The sequence below is a fragment of the Orcinus orca genome, chromosome 3 (assembly GCF_937001465.1).
Source record: "Orcinus orca chromosome 3, mOrcOrc1.1, whole genome shotgun sequence".
Classification (NCBI taxonomy): Eukaryota; Metazoa; Chordata; class Mammalia; order Artiodactyla; family Delphinidae; genus Orcinus; species Orcinus orca.
In genome coordinates this window covers 9,573,146-9,581,966 of record NC_064561.1, presented here as the reverse complement: position 1 = coordinate 9,581,966, position 8,821 = coordinate 9,573,146, and the positions used below count along the sequence as shown (strand labels likewise).

Sequence of the window (8,821 nt, the reverse complement as noted above, 5' to 3'; positions counted from 1 at the left end):
GGTTGGCCCTTCCTTGTGGTCCCACTTTGTGTCTCCCCTATGTGCCAGCTGCCCCCAGACCCTCAGCAAACTGCAGTGCTGTTCTGAGTCCCAGTGCCCACCTGAAGAAAAGACTAACAGCCTCATTTACCCATTTCTTTTTATTCCTCAACAATCCTGAGTGAGGTGTTATGATTCCCATTTTGCAGATGAGTAGACTGAGTCACAGAGAGGTTAAGGCACATGATTAAGGCCAAACAGATAGGAAGAGACTAAATTGATTCAAACTGAAGTCCAAACTGGCCCCTGAGCCTTAGCTCTTATATGCTCTGCTGGGCTTCCTAGAGAGAAGGCCCTGCTCTACTTTCCACAGGGCTCCCATGCCTTCACCAGAGGCTGGAAGGCCTTCCAGAGGGCGGGCAGCTGGGCACACAGTGTGCCCCCACCCCGGTGCTCCTCTCTTTTGTTCCGATTCATGTCACCCACACAGGCCCAGGGCCTTTCTGGGGCTACACACCACTTGGAATGGTCTTCTGTGGCATTGAAGGCTGGCCCAGCTAGCCCAGGGAAGGCTGTCTGGGTCACATCCAGTACGTGCTGGACCCCAGAGCAGTTGGAGGGCAGGATGCCAGAAGATCTTTGCCAGAACTGGACCTGTAGGTCACTGCCAAGGGCTTCCACCAACCAGCCAGAGTACAGGTCTGCAGAAGATGGAGAGAGGACATGGACAGGGTCAGGATCACTGCTAGGGATTCCCTAGGCCACTTCCCATCTCTGAGCTGTTTCCTCAGTTATCAATCCCTGGCAATCTGGGGGATTATAACATTAAGACTAACAGCCCTTACTAAATGCTTTATATGCATCATGCCACTCAACAGCCCTTTAAAGTTGATACCATTATTCCCATTTTTCAAAAAGGTAAGTTGAGGCCCTGGTTAAATCGTGTATCACACAGTCAGAAACCAACATTTGAACACAGGTATATTGGTTGTTTACCTCTCATGTGATTATGACTCCAAGGTGTTCTAGTCCCTAACCATGACCTGCCCTCAGCCATGGACACACCAGACCCCCCCTCTGCAGAAAAAGTTCTCCAACTGTCAACCTCAAGGCTCACCATCTCCAAAGTTTCCAAATTTGGCAAAGCTCTGGAACACGTGTCCTTTGTTTGATGTGAGTGTTACACTGCTGTTCCATGGTCCCTGGCGAACATGATGGCCCTTGACTACCTCCTCCAGGTGGGGGAATTTCTGGGCAAAGTCCCCTTCCAGCCTATGGTCATACACGAGGGGATAGGTGTAGGTCAGCTGTCTGCCTGGAGGGCAAGGGGAGAAGAAAACGAGGGACTGTTCCAAGATTCTAGCCTGGGAATCAGGGACTCACCCTGCCTCCCCGTCTCCACTCACTGATATCCAGGAACTGGGTGAGAGGAAAAGATACACAGATCAGCGTCTGCCCATAGTTCCGGGCACTAGGAGGCCAGCTGTACGCAGCAGAGGAGGCAGGTGGAGGGAAGTTCGGAACGCTGTGGATCAACCAGAAGCCCCCTTCTTGGTCCAGGAGCAGCACACCTGAACCAGAAACTGGAGATCAGGGGGACTGCTTGAGGCATCCCAGCGAGCACATGTGCAACCCAGGAACACTCAGTCTGTAGGGGGCCTGGACCACAGGACCAGTGGGCAGTGTCAGAACCACCGCTGAGCTCAGTTTCCACAGCCATCGATTCTCATAGTCCAGAGGAAGGACAGTGTTGATTTAAAATAAGGAAACAGATGGCTAGGGCCTGACAGAACAGCCCACCCTCACCCTCCTGGCAACTCATGGGTTAGCTCAGGGAAATGCACAGGGAAACCAGAACTCTTCCCCAGTCCCCAGTCTGGCCTCACCCTTCGTGTGCCCACGGCTGGAAGAGTCCTGAGACCCGCTGGATCGAGGCGGTTGGTCATTGTAGAGTAGAAAGGCGAGCTGGGGATGATGGACAGGGGCAACGTGAAGGTTCCCCCAAGTTGGGCCCACCCTAGAGTCCCACCCCTGGTTCCGCCGGGGGCGTCTTCACCTGGCTGGTGGTGTTTCGGTACAGCGGCAGCAGGCTGCGGCCCACGGCCCCCGTGGAGCTGCTGATGAGCCCCGCACCGTCGCGCCAGCCCCCTGAGTCTTCGTCTAAGTACTTGTACCGCAGCCCCCTCTGCACCGCATCTCCGGGCCCTGTGTGGGCCGGCAGCTTGTAGACGACGAACCTGGAGGTTAGGAAATGGACAGAATAGCGGGAGAAGAGAAGGAACCCCAGTCTTCACCTAGGAACGCAGCAATCCCCAATGCGGCCCTGGAGGGATGGTCGGCTCCCGCGCACTCACCAGTCCACAGGCTGCCCCGAGTCCCCGTAGCAGGTCAGGGTCCCTACAGGGACCCAGAGCAGCGCGGCCGACAGCAGCAAACTCAGGGCGTCCATGAGCTCAGAGCTCTAGCTGCGGTCTAGAAATCTGTGTCGGGACCGCAAGGCGCAGGGTCACGAGCTGGGCCAGACCCGGCCTCTGGTGACTTTCACTTCCCCAAACCCGCCTGGGAACCCAGGCCCAGGCATCACAAGGATGGAGACTCCGCCCGCGAGGTGAGAAGCAGAGCTTTGAACAGGTAGTCAAGGATCCTCCAGAGGGCTCGGCTTTCTTCCGTACAGTCACTCCCTGCAGGCTCCGCCCCCGACCCGGCCAGCCTGGGGCCTCCTCCTGCTTCCGGCAGACTAGTCCCTGATAGGCTCCACGCTCTGGCTCGGCCCAGACACGGCCTCTCATGGCCAGGTGGTTTCCAGTGTCCGGCCTCCGGCTCTACTCCTGGCCAATCACAGCCCACGCCCCTCCAGCAGGCCCCGCCTCCGTCTCTTTCAATTCTGGCTAATCCCAATCAACACTCTTCCGCTGAACCTCGCTCCTCCCCTGGCTTCTCCGTCAGAGGTAAATTTGGATTTTTTTTTCCTTTCCTGCCTTACAGCCTGAGGTCCAACTCTTGTGATTTTTGCTCCCTTAAAGGGAGCTTGCCCTCCTGGTCCTCCCCCTTTTCATTCTGCACGTTCCCCCCACCCCCCGCCACCGTCGCTGAGCTAGCCAAGGGGTCACTTCGGATGATGACAGGGTGAAGGATGACGGGGCTCTGGGACCCGGCTGAGGATTTTTTTTTTTTTTTTTGGCTGCGTTGGGTTTTCGTTGCTGCGCGTGAGCTTTACTCTAGTTGCGGTGAGCGGGGGCTACTCTTCTTTGCCGAGCGCGGGCTTCTCATTGCGATGGCTTTTCGTTGCGGGGCACCTGCTCTAGGCGTGCGGGCTTCAATAGTTGCAGCACGCAGTCTCGGTAGTTGTGGCTCGCGGGCTCTAAAGCGCAGGCTCAGTAGTTGTGGCCCTTGGGCTTAGTTGCTCCGCGGCATGTGGGATCTTCCCCCACCAGGGCTCCAACCCGTGTCCCCTGCATTGGCAGGTGGATTCTTAATCACTGTACCACTAGGGAAGCCCCCGGGGCTGAGGATTCTTAAGTGGAGGAAGATGGTCCCTGTGAATGTCCCTGGGTTTCGAGGCAGGAGGCAGGGACAATGTAGCCTGACCTTGGGGTGGGGGAAGGACCGGCTGCAAGTGCCTGAGGAGGGTTGCCCAGTTTTAGGAGAGGAGGGTGTAGTGTGTGTATGGCTCCCCAATATCACCTCTGGGGTTAAGCTTCTTCCCAACTTCCACACCCAAAACCCACAAATTCAGACCAACACTGAAGCTTTATCTGGGAGGAGCATTTTTACGAGACCCGTAACCATTCACAGCAATGCCAGCCGCTATCTGGAGCTTCAGGAGTCACAGCGTGAAGCCTTCTTCTAGAACCAGGGTCTCTGGGAAGCCTCACCGCACAACACCTCCGTTGTCTAGGGCCACCTGTGAGCTGGCCTGATGGTCCAGCTCTCTGAGGGTCTGTCTCTTTGTCAGAAGTATCTAAGTATCCACCTGAGTCCGTTTATTTGGCGGTCTATCTCGCTCGGTCTGCATGACCGTGTGTGACTGCGGCTCCCTTTGGTCAAGGACATGTGGGAACTTCTGCTGGAGGCTCCCCCAGGTCTGTCTATGGGCCAGTCCTTGGTGGATCTGTGGGCCCAAGAGTCCAGACGAGGGTTCATCCGAGGGAAAACCACCGTGCCTGGATCCGTTCTTGTTCTCACCCCAGTCCCCAGAAAAGGTCCAAGTGCCGGGGCGGGGCTCAGAGATGACGCTTCATGTGCAAGGCCAGATGATCCGAGCGCGAAAAAGCACGCGAACAGAGCTGGCAGCGGAAGGGACGCTGACCGGTGTGCTTTCGGTAGTGACGGGTCAGCTCGTCGGAGCGCGCGAACCTCCAGCCACAGCCGTCCCACGTGCAGGCGTATGGCTTCTCCCCTGGGGGGGACGAGGAAGCCTTGAGAGCCACTGTCCCCCACACCTGGTCCCAGAGTCCTCCCTCCTAGCCTTGGCCGAGACTAGGGTGAGGCAAGTGAGGCGCCTAGGTCGTGACGTTTAAGGAGGCACTCACTCTCGGGGAGGGTCTGAATCTGTACCCAGGACCGGCCTCTGCTACCCCGACCCTTCTTCTTCTGTGCCTGCTGGCGCCAGGCCCCTCTTCACTTCCTGGTCACAAGTCGCGCCCTCTACACTACTAGCCCTACTTCCTGTGCCCGGTACCCTGCCCCTGCGTCCTAATGCCGCCACAATCTTCGTCCTTTGGCACTGCCCCTATGTCCCAGCCCCTCCTTTGCACCAGGGGACCCTCAAGCTGCTGCCCAATCCTGTCCCTGGCCTTGGCCCTTGAGCCCCGAAATCCACCTGGTGTTCCAGGCCCTGTCCCCAGTGATCATGCTCTCCCCCTGCTAGACGTGGCCCCTCCTCCCTGCGTTCCTGGACGGGTCTGTACACGTGGCCCCATCCTCTGAGCGGACCCCTATGCATAGGCCTCATTCCTCCTCCTCCCCGCCTCTGTTCCACGTCCCCTCCCCTGTCTTTGGCTCCTCGGGACCCGGCTTCTCCTATGCCTACCCTCCTGTATTTCCCAGCCATTTCCCTTTGCTCTCCAGGATCTGCCTCTGCGTCGGGCCCCTGAAACTAACTCTCCTGACCTCCAGCACGCCCCCTACAGTCTAACCAAGCAACCCACTCTGTATACTCCTGGCTACCACCCCAGAACACCTAACTCCGTTCCCGCTTGCCCCAAAACTGAACCCTGGGTCTTTGGCCCCGCCCCTGGTATTTCGAGCTGTCCTCTCCCCGCAGTGCCTCCTCTAGCCCCGGCCCCTACACATCTCGCCTGGCTTTCTGCTCTTCGGCCCGTCCCTGGCCCAGGTCTTAGCCCTCGGTTCCTTGAAATGCTTCCCAGGTTCTCCATGTCCTCTCTCCGTCCCCACATGCCTTCCGCACTACTTCCCATCCGGCTCCTGATGTTCCAGACTCGTCCCCAGCTCCTTCTGCCCAGCCTTTTGCTCCGAGACTTTGCTTTAGCCCCGCCCCTTGCTCCCGGTTTCCAGCTCCTCTGCAGCTCTAGGCTCCCAAGGTCCCACCCAGCCCCGCCCCTGCACCGGGCCCTGCCCCCTCACCTGTGTGCGTGCGTAGATGCGCCTTCAGGTGAGAGCTCTTGGTGTAGCTCTTGCCGCAGCCCGGGTGCGTGCACGTGTGCGCAGCCTGCCTCTTGCGCGCCCACGATCGCCTGCTGCGCTTGGGTGGCGCGGCCTCCGCGGTCCCTCCTGGGTCTCCTGTGGTCCCCCCGAGTCCTGCACCCGTCGTCCCGGGCCCTAGACAACTCAGGAAGGAGTGGGGCGTGGCGGGACCGGGCGCCGGAGCCTGGAGCCCGCGGAAGAGCTGGAAGTGCCCTTGGTACTGCGGCATCGGGTACAGCGCAGGGTACCCGGACAGCAGCCCGTAGGGGGCTCCCGGCGCTGCAGGCACTGAAAGCCCCGTCCGGGGGAAATAGCTGCTGGAGGAACCCGCACCCGGTCCCGGGTACATCGGCTGCAGCGGCAGCGCCTTGGGCTCGGGGGCTGGAATCAGGGCTGGGCCCACGAAGGCATCGGGAGCCGGGGTTCGTGGGGTCGGGCGCGCCCAGCCCGGGTGCTCCTCGGGACCCAAGAGCCCAGCCACCAGCCCCGGGCCTCCCGCGTATGCGCCCAGAGTCTCGGGCGGCAGTGGGAATTGCACCCCGGAACCTTCGCCAGGCGCCAGAGCGCAAGTCTGGGGGACGCACGTCTGGGGCGCGGTGCCCGGCTCTGGGCACGGAAAGTTGGTGAGGAGGAGATCCAGGTCCCAGGGGGTAGCCGCGTCCCTCTCATCGTCTTCGTCCTCCCCGGGCGTGTCCTCCAACTCAGGCCTCACGTGAAGGGGTGGCCCTGTGGGGTCGGGGGGGCCTGGGCCCAAGTCCTGCACCTCTTCAGAGCGCCACCACTGTGGGAGGGAGCCGGTAGCACGAAGTTTCAGTGGACACCAGGGTATCCTGCCCGGAGACGGTGGGGGCCGGATGCCCTGTTGGGGGCAGACTGGCTAGAGTCTCAGTAAAGGGGTCTTGTTTGCTTGTCTGTCATGTCAGTCTGTCCCTCACATTGTCCTTCCCCCCTCCCCCCACCACCTCAGCTCCAGAGACAGAGGTCTGTCGGTCAGGCTGGAGACAGGAGATAAGGCTCACATTATCTGGAGCCACACTCAGGCAAGGGGGAAGGGGTGGCAGAGTCAAGAATGGAAGGCTGGGGGAGGCTCAGCCTTGCCTCAGTTTCCCCCAAGAATCTTCCTCTTCTTCCCTGTCCCCCAGCAAGATTAATTCCAAGATTAATTCCTGGATGTCCCCTAGACACATCTGCCATTTCCCTCTGATATCTGGGGGTGTCTCACTGAGCCTAGATCCCTGAGTTGTTCAGTTCCCAGCCTCAGCTTTCTATGACAGAAATAGGCCCTTAGACCAAGTTCAGACCCCTGGCCTGCACTGAGGACACCCAGTGCCGACCAGGTCTCTGAATTCCAAGGCAATATTCAGACCTGATCCCCCAGCTCTGCGGCCTGGGCCCGGAACCCCTGGCAGCCCATCTAGACCCCACTGGCCCCACCTTGAGGAAGTCTTCCTGTGTGTCCAAGAAGGGGCCCAGGGTGGTCAGCGTGCTGATGGAGGGCAAGGCGGTCTCCGCTGCAGCCATGGCTGGCTGGTGCCCACCCTGGGGCTCAGGCCTCCTCTCCTTTGGCGGCCTCGTGGGCTCTGAGGCTCTGATGGCCCCTTGGAGGGCTCCTCTCTGCCCTCAGCTGATTGGCTGCAGCCCCTGATAAGGGGCAGGCAAAGGCGGGGGTCACCATTTCTGGGGGAACAGACTTCGCCTAGGCCTGTTTGGGGCTGAGCCTTAAAGACTGATCCTGTATCCAAAGCCAATCAGATGTTCAGGGGCTGGGGGTTCAGGGGCTGGGGGTTCAGGGGCTGGGGGTTCAGGGGTTGGGCAAAGTGAGGCACTGGGTTCCCAAAGAAGGAGAAACTTGGAGTCTGTTCTCAGTTACCTTCCTGGAGAAGGGGTGACAGGCAGAATGGGGATTCTGGGAAGGAGCTTCAAGACCCCCTTGCCCCTGACCAGGACCTTGCAGCTCTCCCCTTCCCCATAAACAGCAGCAGCTGTGCTGATGGCGGGACTTGGCATGAGCTCCCTGCCAGGCCAAGCATTATCAGACTCCCCAGATGTTGGAGGCTGCTATCAGGTGGGGACCCAGAAGAGCCAAGGCTCTGTCCCTGGTGAGTGGGAGGGCTGGGGGCTGGGAATTAACTCGGTTTTAAATTTCCTGGGTAGTGAGCTCCCAGGTCTGAGCCCAGTGGCAGGAGAGGCCCCTGCCAATCAGCCGTCACTGTCTACCGTGGACACCCCCCTAACCCAGGCGGCATTGCAGGGAGTGTAGCTGCATGGAGGCTGAGACTGGCGCAACTAGAGCTGCTCCAGCGTGATGGGGGCTGGGAAGGAGGAGGTGACTCCCCCTCCTGCGTGGCATGGGAAGGTTGGATCGGGCCATAGGAGATACCTGACCTGCAGGAGACCTGGCTGCTTCTTGATTTCTACCCCACATGGGGGAGGGAATCTGAGGTTCTGCACCAGAGACTGTGGTACCAAGAGAGTCCAGGTGGGTGACACAGACACACATCACAGACACATAGTTCATAGTCACACACACACACACACACACACTCACTCACTATGCAATTACATAATGACACAAATCCCCTGGTCCCTAAGTCACACACCCCATATAGTCCCTGCACAAATACTTGTGTGTCTGTGTGTCACATAGACCATGCACAGACATACAATTCTCAGGCACAAAAACAACCATCCACTATGTTGGTTACATGATGTTACAGTCACACAATCCCTCAGACATAGAATTCATAATCAGGCGCTGACAGTCATACACACAGTCACACACACAATTTAGTCACAACCAAACAGGCACATGGAGAGTCCTGGATATATCGTCACAGAACTATAGAAGATGCAGTCACACAATCCCATCAAACACAGACGAAGCCTGAGACACAAAAGTGTAAAACACATCCACACAACCATTCACAAACACACTTTTGATGTAGTCAGGCACACAGTTATACATCAGGCACAGACATGATCACACGCTACAACCTTACATAGTCACAGCCACCTGTCTCTGATACTGTGTATAATTATTTAGTCACACAACTGAACTACTAATGCACAACCACAGGGGGCGCACCCAAACACAACCACACTAACATGAAATCAGACACCCTGGTAGTGAAAGGCATACAACCTCACCCAGATGGAGGAACATCACCAGAGTTGGTGCACCATAAATGCATCACAC

The 8,821-nt window shown here is 58.3% G+C and overlaps 2 protein-coding genes across 2 annotated transcripts; both read right to left on the bottom strand.

The window, feature by feature from the left end:
- Positions 1–125: 125 nt before the first annotated feature.
- On the bottom strand, positions 126–2,732 carry DNASE2 (deoxyribonuclease 2, lysosomal). Its single transcript, XM_004277460.4, is given in 7 exon segments — positions 126–340; positions 343–680; positions 1,097–1,294; positions 1,386–1,550; positions 1,866–1,944; positions 2,036–2,216; positions 2,334–2,732. Coding segments are annotated over 7 exon segments (1,104 nt in total). The 5' UTR covers positions 2,429–2,732; the 3' UTR covers positions 126–292.
- Positions 2,733–3,710: 978 nt separating this feature from the next.
- KLF1 (KLF transcription factor 1) lies at positions 3,711–7,389 on the bottom strand. Its single transcript, XM_004277459.3, has 3 exons — positions 7,060–7,389; positions 5,566–6,406; positions 3,711–4,378 (listed from the first exon to the last, which is right to left on the bottom strand). The coding sequence occupies exons 1-3, from the start codon at positions 7,144–7,146 to the stop codon at positions 4,203–4,205; spliced, it is 1,104 nt and encodes a 367-aa protein (XP_004277507.1). The 5' UTR covers positions 7,147–7,389; the 3' UTR covers positions 3,711–4,202.
- Positions 7,390–8,821: the final 1,432 nt, after the last annotated feature.